The sequence below is a fragment of the Aegilops tauschii genome, chromosome 3 (assembly GCF_002575655.3).
Source record: "Aegilops tauschii subsp. strangulata cultivar AL8/78 chromosome 3, Aet v6.0, whole genome shotgun sequence".
Taxonomy (NCBI): domain Eukaryota; kingdom Viridiplantae; phylum Streptophyta; class Magnoliopsida; order Poales; family Poaceae; genus Aegilops; species Aegilops tauschii.
In genome coordinates, this window is record NC_053037.3 from 602,256,941 (window position 1) to 602,274,990 (window position 18,050).

General features: G+C 50.5%; 1 protein-coding gene across 1 annotated transcript; it reads right to left on the reverse strand.

Moving 5' to 3' along the window:
• Positions 1-7,003: 7,003 nt before the first annotated feature.
• LOC141020795 (uncharacterized) lies at positions 7,004-7,939 on the reverse strand. The gene is made up of 2 exons (XM_073495738.1): positions 7,473-7,939; positions 7,004-7,133 (listed from the first exon to the last, which is right to left on the reverse strand). Exons 1-2 carry the CDS (start codon positions 7,937-7,939, stop codon positions 7,004-7,006), a joined length of 597 nt encoding a protein of 198 aa, XP_073351839.1.
• Between the last annotated feature and the right edge of the window lie 10,111 nt (positions 7,940-18,050).

The window sequence follows — 18,050 nt, forward strand, 5'->3', positions numbered from 1 at the left end:
AGTCCTTCTTAGTATCAGGTGGAGATAGAACTGGGGCAGAAGTCAACTTGTCTTTGAGTGCCTGGAAACTTTCCTGACATTTGTCTGTCCATTGGAACTTGACGCCCTTATGTAACAGGTTAGTCAGAGGCCTGGCGATCTTGGAGAAGTTCTCGACAAATCAACGGCAATAGCTGGCGAGACCGAGAAAACTTCTGACTTGCTTAACGTTCTTGGGAGGGGTCCAATCAAGAATAGCCTGAACTCGTTCAGGGTTGACGGCAATACCATCCTTAGAGATGACATGCCCGAGATAGGTTACTTCGGGTAGCCAGAATTCACATTTGGAGAACTTGGCATATAGTTGATGTTCTCGTAGCTTTTCTAGCACAAGTCGAAGATGTTCAGCATGTTCTTCTTCGTTCTTGGAAAATATCAGGATATCATCCAGATAAACCACGACGAACTTGTCGAGGTAATCCATGAATATGTATTTCATCAGACGAGAGAAGGTGGCTGGAGCATTGGTTAAACCGAAAGACATGACGGTGTACTCGTATGAACCATAGCGAGTCACGAAGGCGGTCTTTGGGATATCCTCTTCGCGAACACGGATCTGGTGGTAGCCCAACCTCAAGTCGAGCTTAGAGAACAATGACGAACCCGCCAGTTGATCATACAGATCATTGATCCGAGGAAGAGGGTATTTATTCTGAATGGTAGCTTGGTTTATAGGACGGTAGTCTTGAACTAACCGGTTTGTCCCATCCTTCTTCTTGACAAAGAGAGAAGGTGCTCCCCAAGGAGAGCAACTTGGGCGAATGAATCCTTTGCGAAGAGACTTGTCGATTTCCTCCTTAAGCTCAAGGAGTTCATGCGGCGGCATTTTGTAGGGTCGCTTGGCTATGGGAGTGGTGCCTGGTTTCAAGTCGATGATGAATTCGACAGCTCTAGCAGGGGGAATCCCCGGAAGTTCTTCAGGGAAGACGTCGAGGAATTCACGCATGACGGGAATGTTTTCAATGCCCTCGAGTGGTGCAGCGTTCAATGCATTCAATGCATAGAGCCTTGCCTCGGCATTTTGCACCAGATGAGCTTGGTAAGCAACTATTTCATCTGAAGGGTGTAGCAGATGGACGGTCTTAGTGGCGCAAACTATAGAAGCAGTATGCGCTTTCAACCAATCCATACCCAAAATGAGGTCGATGTTAGACGACTTCAGGATAATGGGAGAGGCATAGAATTCCAGCCCTTCGATTTCCACGGGGACATCGATGCCAACCAAGGAGGTTTGACACTGTCCCACGGGGGTTTTGACCAATACAGAGGTGTTCATCTCCTCACATTTAACGTCGTGCTTGTATGCAAAATCTTCTGACATGAATGAATGCGATGCACCTGTATCGAATAAAACGGATGCTGGTACTGAATTTACGAGGAGTGTACCCATCACAGCAGCAGGCTGGTCTTGAGCTTCGTTGAGATCAACGTGGTTGGCATGAGCACGACCATAAGGCTTAGCATTGTTGTTGCGGGGCTGATTGTTACCACGGCCAGTTGTTGGGAGGGCAAGTTGATTCTGATTCTGATGGCAGTCCCTGGCACGGTGACCTGGTTGTCCACACTTGTAGCACAGACCATTATTGGGAGTGGGAACAGGAGCTTGGGATGGTAGAGCTGGAAGTCTTGACTGCCTAGATGGTGGTGGAGGCAGACGAGGTGCATCATATGTCTGCCTTGGGGCAGAAGCATTTGGACGGTACATGCTGTTCGGGATCCATATCTTACGCTTCTGTGCGGGCGAGCCCGAAGATGAGCCCGTGTCACGGTTGCGCCTGTGAGAGCTCTGGTATTCCTGCAGACCAGTTTCGACATTGATGGCCTTGTTCACCAAGGTGGCGAAATCAGCAAAGTCATGCACTAGAAGTGCGAGCTTGATGTCAGCTTGAAGGCCATCACGGAACTTCTCCTGTCTGCGTGCATCAGTTGCAATGTCCTCTTCAGCATAGCGGGATAAGTCCAGAAACTCCCGCTGATAAGCTTCAACAGTTTTGTTGCCTTGGGTGAGGTTGCGGAACTCACGCTTCTTCTGGTCCATGACTCCTTGAGGAATGAAGCGGGCACGGAAAGCAGCTTGGAAGTCTGGCCATGTGATGATTGTTCCAGCTGGCAGAGTACGCCTGTGGCTGTCCCACCATTGAGCTGCGGGTCCCTTCAAGAAGAAGGAAGCAAAGGTGACATAGCTGGCAGGGGCTACATCAGCAGACTCCATCTCATAGGTGATGTCACGGAGCCAGTCATCAGCATCCAGAGGCTGAGTTGAGCTGCGGTAGATGGTTGGGTTGAGGCGTATGAAATCTTGAAGAGTCACTTGGGCTGGCTGCTGGTTCATATTGGGGCGAGGAAACTGAGCCATCATATTTTCCATGAACTGGCGGTTCAGTTCAAACTGTTGGATCATACCAGCCATGTACTCAGGCGGTGGTGGGGCATCGCCACCACGACCACCTGGTCTAACCATCCTGCTAATATATAACAGGGGTAGTTCAGCATTGAGAAAATTTGCAATGACAAGAATCATTCATGATGAAACATGCATAATGAAAGGAGCACGATAGCTACTACATAGTAGTCGGCATAGCTTACAAAAGGGGTCATGCATAGAGTTCAGTACATAGACTAAAACATCATAGGCGGCACACAGGCTCGCGGCGAATGCCTCTAACACTACAAGCAAGCCTACATCAGTCCCAAGAGGTACTGTGGAGGTAATCGTAGCCCGACAGCTGGTAGTGAGGCAACGGATAGCCCTCCACGTCAGCGGACTGGGGGCCGCGGATGCTCAGGTGTAGAGCCCGACGCTCAGGTGGCAGAAGAGGGCCAAGTGCGGGAGAGTAGCCTCCCACCTCTGGCCAACCGACACCGTGGGGCATCACGGTCCTGGCTGGGTAGATCGCAGTACGCGGTACCTGTCCAGATCGGACAAAGGGGTGCAGCAGCGTCAGAGCACGGTAAAGGTGCTGACGGGTGGTGTACATCTCGTGGCGCAGAGCTCGGTTAGCTCGATCCAGCCCATCAGCATGCAGAACCAGGTGCTGATGGTAGAAGGGCTCTCGGGTGACAGTGGAGTAGGCAGCAGTATAGTATCCCTCCGCACCAACATCAGATGCGATAGCAATGTGCCTGAAAGGGGAGGTGTCCAACTCCTGATACTCTCCACGAAGACGTGTCAGAGCAGCATAGGCAGCATCGTGGACAGCCATATCGATGGTCACACCAACACCATGTGCGGTGTGCAGCACAGTAGTGGAGTCGTACTCCCGAGAGTAGAGGTGGAAGATGGCACGGTACTGCTCCTGGTTAAAGTCCTGGTACTCCTCGTAGACGGTGTACTCAGGGTGCCAGCGATAACCCAGATAGGTCATCATCTCAGCTAGCACCGCAGGTGATCCCGAGGCACCAACGGCCATCGTGTGGCGAACGACCTGCCTCGTGGGTTCCATCTGAAAGGAAAGACGTTTCAAAGGAGTCAAATGACAGTGTGTGAATTGTTCAAAATACTACCCTAAGAAGGCTTATCCAACTTTGGGGTGAATGCGGTCACGGGATCCTAGTGTTAAAGTTAGTAAATTCGTTTAACCCGAGTAGAAGAGAGTTCAGAGTCCCAGAGTAAAGATCGAGGAGTAAAAGATCCTAGTACCACCCAATGGCGACGTGGGCCCGTAAGACACACAGCCATGTTAGTAAAAGTTTTATAATGTCTAGACTCGACTTCAGCCAAGGAGTGTGGAAAGGGGGATTCCTACAGGCAGTCGGCTCTGATACCAACTTGTGACGCCCCCGATTTGACCGTACACTAATCATGCACGCAAGTGTGTACGATCAAGATCAGGGACTCACGGGAAGATATCACAACACAACTCTAAAACATAAATAAGTCATACAAGCATTATAATACAAGCCAGGGGCCTCGAGGGCTCGAATACAATTGCTCGATCATAGACGAGTCAGCGGAAGCAACAATATCCGAGTACAGACATAAGTTAAACCAGTTTGCCTTAAGAAGGCTAGCACAAACTGGGATACAGATCGAACGAGGCGGAGGCCTCCTGCCTGGGATCCTCCTAACTACTCCTGGTCGTCGTCAGCGGGCTGCACGTAGTAGTAGGCACCTCCAGTGTAGTAGGTGTCGTCGTCGATGGTGGCGTCTGGCTCCTGGGCTCCAACATCTGGTTGCGACAACCAGATAGAAAGGAAAGGGGGAAAAGAGGGAGAGAAGCAACCGTGAGTACTCATCCAAAGTACTCGCAAGCAAGGAGCTACGCTACATATGCATGAGTATATGTGTAAAGGGGCATATCAGTGGACTGAACTGCAGAATGCCAGAATAAGAGGGGGATAGCTAGTCCTGTCGAAGACTACGCTTCTGGACATCTCCATCTTGCAGCATGTAGAAGGGAGTAGATTCAAGTCCTCCAAGTAGCATCGCATAGCATAATCCTACCCGGCAATCCCCTCCTCGTCGCCCTGTTAGAGAGCGATCACCGGGTTGTATCTGGCACTTGGAAGGGTGTATTTTATTCAGTATCCAGTTCTAGTTGTCATAAGCTCAAGGTACAACTCCGGGTCGTCCTTTTTCCGAGGGACACGGCTATTTGAATAGATAAACTTCCCTGCAGGGGTGCACCACATAACCCAACACGCTCGATCCCATTTGGCCGGACACACTTTTCTGGGTCATGCCCGGCCTCGTAAGATCAACACGTCGCAGCCCCACCTAGGCTCAACAGAGAGGTCAGCACGCCGGTCTAAACCTATGCGCGCAGGGGTCTGGGCCCATCGCCCTATGCACACCTGCACGTTGCGTACGCGGCCGGAAGCAGACCTAGCCCCCTTAATACAAGCGCGAGCTTACGGTCCAATGCGGCGCGCGCCACTCAGTTGCTGACGTCAAAAGAGCTTCGGCTGATACCACGACGTCGGGATACCCATAACTACTCCCACGTAGATGGTTAGTGCGTATAGACCAAATGGCCAGACTCAGATCAAATACCAAGATCTCGTTAAGCGTGTTAAGTAACCGCGAACGCCGACCAGGGCCAGGCCCACCTCTTACCTAGGCGGTCTCAACCTGCCCTGTCGCTCCGCCACAAAGAACCACTCGCGGGTACTCCTACGAGCCGACCCGACTTTAGTCATCACTTGTGTCATGTATTTAGTATATAATTATATACCCGTGATCACCGCCCAGGTGATCACGGCCCGATAGTATAGCACAGCAGACGGACAAGAATGTAGGGCCACTGATGGAAAACTAGCATCCTATACTAAGCATGTAGGATTGCAGGTAAGGGTAACAACAGTAGTTACAAGGATAGGCTATGCATCAGGATAGGATATCGGAAAGCAGTAACATGCTACAATACTCTAATGCAAGCAGTATAGAGAAGAATAGGTGATATCTGGTGATCAAGGGGGGGGGCTTGCCTGGTTGCTCTGGCAAGTAGGAGGGGTCGTCGACTCCGTAGTCGAACTGGGCAGCAGCAGTGTCGGTCTCGTAGTCTACCGGAGAGAAGAGGGGGGAAGAAACAGTAAATACAATGCAAACATAAGCATGACGATGCGTGACATGACAATGAGCGGTGCTAGGAGTGTCCTAACGCGACAGTAGGTGGTACCGGTGAAGGGGGGGAACATCCGGGAGGTATTCCCGATGTTTCGCGTTTTCGGACAGACGGACCGGAGGGGGAAAGTTGCTAGTTCGATAGGTTAGGGAGGTGTGGTTGACGAACGGACTGCGTATTCGGATTCGTCTCGTCGTTCTGAGAAATTTTCATATAGAAAACATTTTCATCCGAGTTACGGTTTAAAAGATATGAATTTTCAAAGTTTATTTGAATTTCTGGAATTATTTAATTAACAGAAAAAGGGGTATGACGTCAGCATGACGTATGAGCGACGTCAGCGGTCAACAATCCGGGTTGACTGGTCAAAACTGACACGGGGGACCCACCTGTCATAGACAGTGGGTTAACAGAAGATTAAACTAATTAATTTTTAGTTAATTAACTACTGGGCCCACCTGTCAGTGAGTGATTAGATTAATTAATTAAGTTTATTTAAAAAAAATGTTTGACTAACCTAATTAGGTGGTGGGGCCTATATGTCAGTGGCTGGGGAATAGTACCCCGCGTTGACCGTGGTCAACGCAGTCAAACAGAGGCGCAGGGGCCCACTGTCAGCGGCACTGGACGGGCCCCACGCCACGCCAGGTCAGGGCCGGCGCCGGAGGAGCTCCGGCGAGCGCGTCCGCGGCGGTTTCTCGCCGGAGTTCGTCGGGACTTTCTCTACAGCAAGCCAAAACACGCGCCGTGACTTGTGTTCGAACGAGTGGAGAACGCCGCGTCCAACACGGGTGGTGACGCGAGCAGGGCTGGCCGGAGTCGTCGTCGGTGACATGGACGGCGGAGACCCAAGGCACGGCGAGCTTGCAAACGGCACAACGGCGAGCAAAACAAGCGGTGCTAAGCACGTACGACGTCTACGCGTGAGGGCGAGCATGATGGACACTCTTGCGCGGTCGTTCGGTCACCGGAACGTGGCCGGCGACGAGCTCGGTGGAGGCGAGCTCGGACATGTGGGGAACGGCACCTACGGGCACGACAACGGCGGGAAGACGAGGGGGAGAGAGGCGAGGCTCACCGGGCGGCTACGTAAAGCCCCTGGAAGGTTAGTAGCAGCAGCAGGCGTCGCCGGAGTCGAAGGGGATCGCCGGAGCAGAGGCGGAAGGAGGGCGACTCGATCCGCTGCCTACGGTGCTCCCCGGCTTGCGCTCGTGGATGGGGACGAGGAAGTCGATGACGGCGGAGCTGCTGGACAGGTCGGCGAGGCGAGGCGAGGTCGGTAGCCGCGGCTGCGACGGTGAGCAGCGACGGAGGCGCTCGGGATGATGGGGGGAGCAAGGAGCGGCGCGAAGGAGAAGGGAACTGCGGGCGTTAGGGTTAGGGTTTAGGTCGGGAGTGACCTAGTAGGCGACGGGGGAGCGGCGGATGGCCGCCGCGTGGCCATCCGCGGCCTGGACGAGCGCCCGGCGGCCATCGAGCTCGGATGAGCAGTAGGAGGAAGGAGGGGACTCCAGGTGGGCTGGGCCGCACCTGTAGCTAGTGGGCCTAAGTGCACAGTAGAACTTAGGCCCCTTTTTATTTTCTTATTTCTGTGTTCTGATTTTCTTTTACTGTTTTATTTCATTTAAAAGTATTTAGGTATTTTATAAAAATGTGTTTTCTCCATCATAACTACCAGTGTATTATTTGGCACCCACCGAACATTTTTGTTCAAATTTTTGAAAACTTTTATTTTCCACTTTAAATTTAATTGAAGTTTGAATTAGGAGTTTGAAAAGGAAATGTGCTTCAAATGTGATCAAGCCCTGTTTAGCAACATGATTAGCTTAATCACAGAGGGTTACTGTAGCATGATCCTCAGGGTGTTACATGTCCCCGTGCCATTTCCACCACTCTTCCATGGCATCCTTTTGAAGATCATTGTGCGTATCAGTCTCTCTGATGTCATGGTACACCTCCATGAAACGTCTGATTCGGTCCTCTCTTCTAATCGACCGAACACATATGCACATGAGGTCATAGAAGGTGTAATCCAAATCTTGCTCATGCTCATTCTCAATGATCATGTTATGCATGATAACACAAGCAGTCATGATGTACCAAAGGTTCTTCTGGTCCCAGAATCTAGCTAGTTCTCGCCCAATAGAAAATTGGGATTGCAAAATCCCAAATGGCCTCTCCACATCTTTCCTAGCCGCCGTTTGAGCATTGTGAAAATAGAGTTCTTTCTTATGGGGACTTGAGATTGGCTTCACGGAAGTAGTCCACTTTAGATCAATCTCATCCGCAAGGTAGTACCCATAGTTGTAGGTGCGGCCATTTGCTTCGACAGTCATGATGTCTACTACGCAACCTTCTTCTTGTAGACGTTGTTGGGCCTCCAAGTGTAGAGGTTTGTAGGACAGTAGCAAATTTCCCTCAAGTGGATGACCTAAGGTTTATCAATCAATGGGAGGTGTAGGATGAAGATGGTCTCTCTCAAACAACCCTGCAACCAAATAACAAAGAGTCTCTTGTGTCCCCAACACACCCAATACAATGGTAAATTGTATAGGTGCACTAGTTCGGCGAAGAGATGTTGATACAAGTGCAATATGGATGGTAGATATAGGTTTTTGTAATCTGAAAATGTAAAAACAGCAAGGTAACTAATGATAAAAGTGAGCTTAAACGGTATTGCAATGCTAGGAAACAAGGCCTAGGGTTCATACTTTCACTAGTGCAAGTTCTCTCAACAATAATAACATAATTGGGTCATATAACTATCCCTCAACATGCAACAAAGAGTCACTCCAAAGTCACTAATAGCAGAGAACAAACGAAGAGATTATTGTAGGGTACGAAACCACCTCAAAGTTATTCTTTCTGATCAATCTATTCAAGAGTCCGTAGTAAAATAACACGAACTATTCTTTCCGTTCGATCTATCATAGAGTTCGTACTAGAATAACACCTTAAGACACAAATCAACCAAAACCCTAATGTCACCTAGATACTCCAATGTCACCTCAAGTATCCGTGGGTATGATTATACGATATGCATCACACAATCTCAGATTCATCTATTCAACCAACACAAAGAATTTCAAAGAGTGCCCCAAAGTTTCTACCAGAGAGTCAAGACGAAAACGTGTGCCAACCCCTATGCATAAGTTCACAATGTTACGGAACCCGCAAGTTGATCACCAAAACATACATCAAGTGGATCACGTGAATATCCCATTGTCACCACAGATAAGCACATGCAAGACATACATCAAGTGTTCTCAAATCCTTAAAGACTCAATCCGATAAGATAACTTCAAAGGGAAAACTCAATCCATTACAAGAGAGTAGAGGGGGAGAAACATGATAAGATCCAACTATAATAGCAAAGCTCGCGATACATCAAGACCGTGTAAAATCAAGAACACGAGAGAGAGAGAGGGATCAAACACATAGCTACTGGTACATACCCTCAGCCCCGAGGGTGAACTACTCCCTCCTCATCATGGAGAGTGATGAGGACATGTACCTAGGGTAGGGTCGCAGGCCTGACCTAAATACCCTCCCCAAGGACATCACTCTAAAGCCAGAAGCATTCGAGGGGTACCATCACCCACTCGACCAGAAACATTTCCACTCGGGGGAATCAAGATCACTCGACCGTAACAAGAAACACTCGACGGACAAAAGACCTAAAGTCACTCTACACAGCAACGGTCGAGCATTAACTCCTAGACTTAATAGCCATTTATAACACTTTATTACGGACGTTACCAGTAACGCCCCCCTCTTGATGTACCTTAAATCCCTTGTAACGTGGGCTGGCCGGGGTCCTAGCGCACTCTATATAAGCCACCCCCCTCCACATGCACAAGGGTTCGCACCCCCTGTAACAAACACGCATATAATCCGGTCGACCGCCTCCGGGCTCCGAGACGTAGGGCTGTTACTTCCTCCGAGAAGGGCCTGAACTCGTAAAACTCGTGCGTACATCTTCTCCATAGCTAGGATCTTGCCTCTACATCCCTACCCCCCATTCTACTGTCAGACTTAGAACCACGACATTTGGCGCCCACCGTGGGGCAGGTGTCTTAGCGACTTGTTGGAGAAGTTGCAATTTTTCAGATCCCCATCAGCATGGTTTCAGGCGGAGGATTGGCCGAGGGCCGCGAGATCCGTCTCGGCGCGCTCGCGTTCGTCGCCGACGACTCCGCTTGGCTCCAAGAAGCTCCACTCGACGTCGAGGCGCTCCCCGTCCGCGGGGCAACGCACTTTCGCGCGTGCGTCCACGGCGTCCTCCTGCGGCAGCCGTCGACCCAGTATCGGTCGGCTCCGATGGCGTCTTCACTCCCTGCTGCCCGCCGGCACAAGCGTTCCGATCGGTCGAGGCTCCAGCGGTGGCTGAGGCACGCGGTGGCTCGCCAGTCGGCCACCCCCCAAGTCACGGCAATCGAGCCCGACGAAACTCTCTACGGCCTGTTCGACTGGCTCCGTTGAGACCGCATCCGAGTGCGACAGCAGTGACCCCGCGGCGGAAGTTCTGATGGTCAACAGACCGCGCAGTCCTCCTGGCTTCCCCCGCGACGACGGTGGTGATGGCGGAGGCGATCTGTCGCGTGTCCACGAGGAGTACCGCCCCGAGCCCCTCTCTTCGCAGTAGAGGGAAGAGCTTCGCCGCCGTAACATGGATGCACTTCACACTCCTATCGTTGGAGAAACCCCCGAGGCCCGGGCCTTGGAGGAGGTGCGCCTGGCCAACTTGGCTGAGCGCACTTGACTGGAGAATCTCCAGCACGCACTCGACGAGCGTGCTCTGCAGCGAGTTCCTGAATCCAGTCGACGACAACTTTTTCCGCCTCCAACCCAGGTATATCGAACTCCGATCCAGAATCTCACAGCTGCTGCCCGAATAGCAGAGTCGATTCAGCCTTCCCAGTCGGAGGCTGGTAGGGGTTTGATGCAGATCCGGGCTTTGCTCTGGGCGGCGGGGGAGCAGAACACAGCAGTGTCACATTCTCGGAATAGGATTCATAGTAGATATGTAATGGCAGACACAGTTCAGTCGGCTCACAGCCCAAGATCACCTCCAAGGCGTGAGGGACGTGGAGATCGACAGGATCAATACAGAGACCATGAGCAGTATGATCGTTGTCGAGTACCCACGCCTCCCCCAAGGAGTGGGTCATACGCGCCTCGGCAACACGATGACAGGCGCCCTCACAGTGGTGGGCGAAGGATTCCAGTTGACCCCCGGGAGCCGAGCTTTGATGCGAGATCTATTCTCGTTCAAGGTCTGGTTGACAGGAACAGAGCACACAGAGATGGACACGATAGAGATTACCCGACCGGCAGCAGGGTGCATGTTTCAGGTCCCGAGTGTTTCAGCAGAGCCATCAGAGCAGCAGTGATTCCTCCCAACTTCAAGTTGGCGACTAGAGTCAGCAAGTTCACTGGTGAGTCCAAGCCTGACACTTAGCTTGAGGACTACCGAGTGGCCGTGCAGATTGGTGGTGGCAATGATGAAGTGGCCATGAAGCACCTTCCTCTGATGTTAGAGGGCTCGGCCAGAGCGTGGTTGAATCAGTTAGCACCTGGCAGTATTTATAGCTGGGAAGAGCTTGCCCGAGTGTTTGTTAGAACATTTGAAGGTACATGCAAACGGCCAGCAGGGTTAACAGAGCTACAGTCTTGTGTGCAGAAGTCGAATGAAACTTTGAGAGATTATATCTAGAGATGGATCACGTTGCACCACACGGTGGAGAATGTGTCTGATCACCAAGCGGTTTGTGCCTTCAAGGAAGGCGTCAAGTATCGAGAATTGAATCTGAAGTTCGGTCGGACCGGAGATATGTCTCTGAGTCGAATGATGGAAATTGCCACCAAGTATGCTAATGGTGAAGAGGAGGATCGGCTCCGGATTGGCAAGCACAAAACAGTCTCCCACGAAACCGGGGGAGGGAACTCCAGTCGGAAGCAGAAGCGCAAAGCCGAGCCAGCTGCTCCCGGAGAAGCATTAGCAGTGACTCAAGGAAAGTTCAAGGGGAAGCCCAAAGGGCCATGGAACCCCAAGAAAGTAAAAGATCAAGATGGAAATGATGTGTTGGATTTACCATGCCACATTCACACCAAAAAGGATGAGGAGGGTAATCTCATTTATCCGAAACATACCACTCGACAATGTCGGCTCCTAATCCAGCAGTTCCGAGAGAAACAGCCCAAAGAAAAGGAGAAAGAATCGGACAAAGTTGAGGATAAGGAAGAGGACGATGATGGTTACCCCCACGTCAATTCCACTCTGATGATTTTTGCTGATGTTGAGAGCAAGAGTCGACTGAAAGTCATCAACAGAGAAGTGAACATGGTCGCTCCGGCGACGCCCAGTTATTTAAGTGGTCCCAGACTGCCATTACATTCAACCAGTCTGATCACCCAACACACATAGCCACCCCTGGGAGGCAAGCGTTGGTGGTCGACCAAGTCGTCGAAGGCACTCGGTTGACTAAGGTTCTGATGGATGGTGGCAATGGCCTGAATATACTGTATGCGGAGACCTTGAAAGGAATGGGCATTTCGATGTCCAGACTTAGTGAAAGCAATATGAGTTTCCATGGAGTTATTCCTGGCAAGAAGGCTGAGTCACTCAGCCAGATCGCCCTCGATGTGTTTTTCGGTGATTCCAAGAATTACCGCAAAGAAAAGTTGACGTTTGAAGTTGTGGATTTCTAGAGTGCTTATCATGCTATTCTGGGCAGGCCGGCTTATGCACGTTTCATAGCTCGACCATGTTACGTTTACCTCAAATTGAAGATGCCTGGTCCTAAAGGAGTGATCACCATCACCGGCAATCGGAAGAAGGTAGAAGAGTGCTTCCAGAAGGGCTCAAAGATCGCCGATGCGCAAATGGCAGTAGTGGAATTGCAGTAGTATCAAAAAAATGCATATCCGAGTGATTTGTTGCGAGCTAAGAAGCCTGCCATGGATTCAGCATTTCAGTCGTCTGGTGAAACGAAGCCGATTCATATTCACCCGACCGATCCCAATGCTGCTCCGACTCACATTTCGACAACACTCGACTCCAAATAGGAAGAAGCACTCATCCAGTTCCTCCGTGAGAACTAGGACATCTTTGCATGGAAACCTTCTGATATGTCAGGTGTTCCCAGGGGGCTGGCTGAGCACCGTTTGCGAGTCGACCCAAAAGTGAAACCAGTCAAAGAACATCTTCGACAGTCCGCCGTACAGAAGAGAAAAGCAATCGGTGAAGAAGTGGCTCGGCTCCTAGCAGCTGAGTTTATCCGAGAAATTTACCACTCCGAGTGGCTAGCCAATGTTGTCATGGTCCCCAAGAAGGACGACTCACTTCGCATGTGCATTGACTTCAAGCATATCAATCGGGCCTGCCCGAAAGATCACTTTCCTCTCCCCCGCATCAATCAAATAGTCGACTCGACTGCAGGGTGCGAGCGCTTGTCCTTTTTGGATGCTTATTCCGGGTATCATCAGATCCGACTGTATGGACCCGATGAGATAAAAACAGCTTTCATCACTCCATTTTGGTGCTTCTGTTATGTCACCATGCCATTCGGCCTAAAGAATGCTGGAGCCACATACATGAGGATGATTCAGAAGTGTTTACTCACTCAAATCAGTCGGAATGTGGAAGCATACATGGATGACATTGTGGTCAAGTCACGTAAAGGTTCTGACCTGTTGGCTGACCTTGCTGAAACTTTTGCCAACCTCAGAAGGTATGATATCAAGCTTAATCCATCAAAGTGCACATTTGGAGTTCCGGGTGGAAAATTACTCGTCTTCCTCGTTTCCGAACGGGGGATCGACGCTAACCCAGAGAAAGTTGGTGCCATTCTACGAATGAAACGCCCTGTGCCTGTGCACGATGTCCAGAAGCTTACAGGTTGTTTGGCCGCCTTAAGTCGATTCATTTCTCGCCTCGGTGAAAAGGCATTGCCTCTTTACCGATTGATGAAGAAGTCTGATAAGTTCGAGTGGACTCCTGAAGCTGATGCAACATTTGCAGAGCTCAAAGCCCTACTTTCCACCCAGCCGGTGCTTGCTGCCCCAATCAGCAAAGAGCCTTTACTGCTTTACATTGCAACCACTGGACAAGTCGTCAGTACAGTACTTACGGTCGAGCGGGAGGAAGAAGGAAAAGCCTATAAAGTTCAGCGCCCAGTATATTATGTTTCTGAAGTTTTGACTCCATCAAAGCAAAATATCCACATTATCAGAAGCTTGTTTATGGGATTTATATGACCACGAAGAAGGTTGCACATTATTTCTCTGACCACTCCATTACAGTCGTCCGCGGCACTCCATTATCAGAGATTCTGAACAACAGAGATGCAACTGGTCGAGTGGCAATGTGGGCGATTGAACTCCTTCCCTTGGATATTAAGTTTGAGGCAAAGAAAGCTATCAAGTCCCAAGCAATAGCAGATTTCCTTGCCGAGTGGATCGAACAGCAAATGCCGACTCAGGTCCACTCGGAACACTGGACCATGTTGTTTGATGGTTCCAAGATGCTGAATGGTTCCGGTGCTGGGGTGGTACTGGTATCCCCCCAAGGAGACAAGCTCAGATATGTTCTCCAGATTCACTTTGATTCCTCCAATAACGAAGCAGAATATGAAGCACTCTTATATGGGTTGCGTATGGCCATCTCACTCGGCGTTCGTCGCCTCATGGTCTATGGCGACTCAGATTTGGTAGTCAATAAAGTGATGAAGGAGTGGGACGTCAGAAGCCCAGCTATGACCGGTTACTGCAATGCGGTGAGGAAGTTGGAAAAGAAGTTTGAGGGGTTAGAGCTCCATCATATACCCCGACTGAAAAATCAAGCAGCCGATGATTTGGCAAAGATAGGTTCCAAGAGGGAAGCCATTCCCAGCAACGTGTTTTTGGAACACATTCATACACCTTCAGTTCAAGAAGATCCTTTCACTGAAGAGCCCCCGCAGCCTAAGAGTGCCATAGATCCGACTGAAGTCGAAGTCCCAGCCGTGGTCGACCTGATCATGGAGGTTTTGGTCATCACTCCCGACTGGACAGTGCCATACATTGCGTATATCCTTAGGAAGGAACTCCCAGAGGATGAAGAAGAGGCTCGACAGATCGTCCGTCGATCCAAGGCCTTTACTGTGATAAGAGGACAACTGTTCAGGGAAAGCGTAACCGGAGTCAGCCAGAAATGCATAACACCAGAAGAAGGTCGAGTGATCCTCAACGACATCCACTCGGGGACCTGTGGTCACCATGCGTCCTCTCGGACCATTGTGGCCAAAGCATACCGAGCTGGATTTTATTGGCCGCGAGCAAATGAAATGGCGAAAGATATAGTCGACAAATGTGAAGGCTGCCAGTTTTACTCCAATATGTCCCACAAGCCTGCGTCAGCCCTGAAGACTATTCCACTCATCTGGCCCTTTGCTGTTTGGGGATTGGATATGGTTGGACCCCTGAGGACTGGTAGGAGCGGCTTCACTCATGTGCTTGTAGTAGTCGACAAGTTTACCAAATGGATTGAAGCCAAGCCTATCAAGAATCTTGAAGCCAGTACTGCCGTCAGCTTCATCAGAGAATTGACATTCAGATATGGAGTTCCGCACAACATCATCACTGACAACGGGTCGAACTTCGATTCTGATGAGTTCAGAGCCTTCTGTGCTTCCCAAGGCACACGAGTCGACTATGCTTCAGTCGCCCACCCCCAGTCGAATCGACAAGCAGAAAGAGCAAATGGCTTGATTCTCAAAGGACCGAAACCCCGACTGATGCGTGATCTCAAGCACGCAGCAGGCGCCTGGGTCGATGAACTTCCATCAGTTCTTTGGGGATTGAGGACAACTCCCAATCGGTCGACTGGCCGAACTCCATTCTTCTTGGTTTATGGAGCTGAAGCTGTTCTACCGAGTGACTTGCTTCACAATGCACCCCGAGTCGAGCTCTTCTCTGAAGGCGAAGCAGAACAGGCCCGGCAGGACGCAGTCGATCTCCTAGAGGAGGAAAGAGAGATGGCCTTAATACGGTCGACCATTTATCAGCAAGACTTGCGTCGATTCCACACCAGAAACGTGAGAGGCCGAGCCTTTCAAGAGGGAGACTTGGTTCTTCGAGTGGATCAGCAGAAACCACACAAGCTCGCCCCTGCTTGGGAAGGTCCCTTCATTGTCACCAGAGTTCTCCACAATGGAGCATACCATCTTTACAATGTCGAGCATCAGAAAGACGAGCCACGGGCTTGGAACGCGGAGCTGCTCCGCCCCTTTTATACTTAAGTACTCATTCGGATGAGATGTAATAAGAAATACCTTTGTAGTTTGTTTATCAAAGACAAGAGCTTTACAGTCTTCCTAAATGGTTGTTGTTGCTTTTGTTTGCGTCTGAAATCCCCCAGTGGGTGACTTTGCCGCGAATCCGTTTCGCCTAAAGTTTGAAAAATCCTACCGGGTGGTGAGCAAGCCTCTCACTCGGGGGCTTAGCCGCGAATCCGTTTCGCCTAAGTTTGTAAAATCCTACCGAGTGGTGAGCAACCCTCCCACTCGGGGGGTTAGCTGTAGTCCAGTACTCACCTAAGTTTGAAAAATCCTACCGAGTGGTGAGCAACCCTCCCACTCGGGGGCTTAGCTGCAATCCAATACTCGCCTAAGTTTGTAAAATCCTATCGAGTGGTGAGCAACCCTCCCACTCGGGGGCTTAGCTGCAGTCCAGTACTCGCCTAAGTTTGAAAAATCCTCCCGAGTGGGTGAGCAACCCTCCCACTCGGGGGCTTAGCTGCAGTCCAAGACTCGCCTAAGTTTGTAAAATCCTACCGAGTGGTGAGCAACCCTCCCACTCAGGGGCTTAGCTGCAGTCCAGTACTCGCCTAAGTTTGAAAAATCCTACCGAGTGGTGAGCAACCCTCCCACTCGGGGGCTTAGCTGCAGTCTAGTACTCGCCTAAGTTCGAAGTCCATCCCCATTCGCAAGGACGACGAGGTGCAGGTCGACTACAACCTTCTCTTTTGGAGCTGCGCCACAAGTACAACGTGCGCTCCATCCCTATCCACAAGGACGACGAGGTGCAGGTCGACTGCAACCTTCTCTTTCGGAGCTGCCCCACAAGTACAACATGCGCTCCACCCTTATCCGCAAGGACGACGAGGTGCGGGTCGACTGGAGCATCAACCTCAGAGCTGCATCTCAAGCACAAAGATTATTCCGTGTGAAGAACAAAGTCCACTCGAAGACAAATACAAGCATATTCAGAGATAAATCAAGTTCAAATAAATCCTAAAGTTCAAGACCACAGATCAAAGTACTCGGGCATTCAGCCCGAAGGAGTTTAACGGTTACAAAATCACTCGGCATTCCGAGGCAAATTTAAGGCAGAGCATAAAAGTTTGTTCACTCCGCAGGAGGAGGGCTGGCAAGCTCGACGAATTCGTCCAGGTCGATCCCGTCAGCAATCCGAGTGGCGCAGCAATGAAAGTCTCCATGAAGGACTGGAAGTCGTGCCTCTTGGTGTTAGCAACTTTAATCGCCGCCAGCTTCTCTTCCCGAGCTTCTCGACAGTGGACGCGAACCAGAGATAGAGCCACATCAGCGCCGCACCAGGCAGAAGACTTCTTCCATTCTTGAATTCGACTGGGAGCTTCATTGAGCCGAGCCATCATAGACTCGAGGTCATTCTGATGTGTTGCCATGGGCCAGAGAGTTGTGTCAATCCGCGACATCGCGACTTTCAATCGGGCGAGATAATCGACAACACCAGTGATGCGGGATTCCAGTCGGAGCACGTTCATGGCAGCTTCATCCTTCACTGGAGAGTTGATGGGGTACAAGCTTGGTTCAATTCGCCCGGTCTCTTCCTCGAAGTCCCGGCGAAACTCTGCATACACAATTCAAGGGTAAGCCAATGATCATATGTCGAGTCGACAAGAACAAACCAGTCGGATCAAAGGAAACACCTTCAAGCATGACGAACAACTTCTTAGCAAGGCTTCCCAGATAATTCTCCAGATCGTTCCTCCTGCGGGCAATACCTTCCATCTTCTCGTTCAGATTTTCCTTGTCCTTCTTCAGGCGAGTCACTTCCTTATTGGCTTTGTCCAGGGCAGTTTTCAGCCTGGAGTTTTCTTCCTCCAATTTGCCAACTGAAGACAACTTCTGTTCAGCAAGCGCAGTTTTCTCATCGGCTTTTTTCTGCGCGGCCGCCAGATCTTGATCCTTTTTCGCCAGAGCTTGGTTCAGTTTCTCTGAAAGAAATAATGTTGGATTCAGAAAAAGCAGAATGAAATCCGGTTCAGGGAAAACTCAATCGACAGGTCTTCCTTACCAGCGGCGTCATCCTTGGCCTTCTGCAGTTCTGTCTTGGCAAGCTCCAGATCGAGGTTGAGCTGAATCTGCTGCTTCTTCTCCAGGTCAGCAAAACGAGCTCCAAGATCACAAGATTTCTGCAACCAAA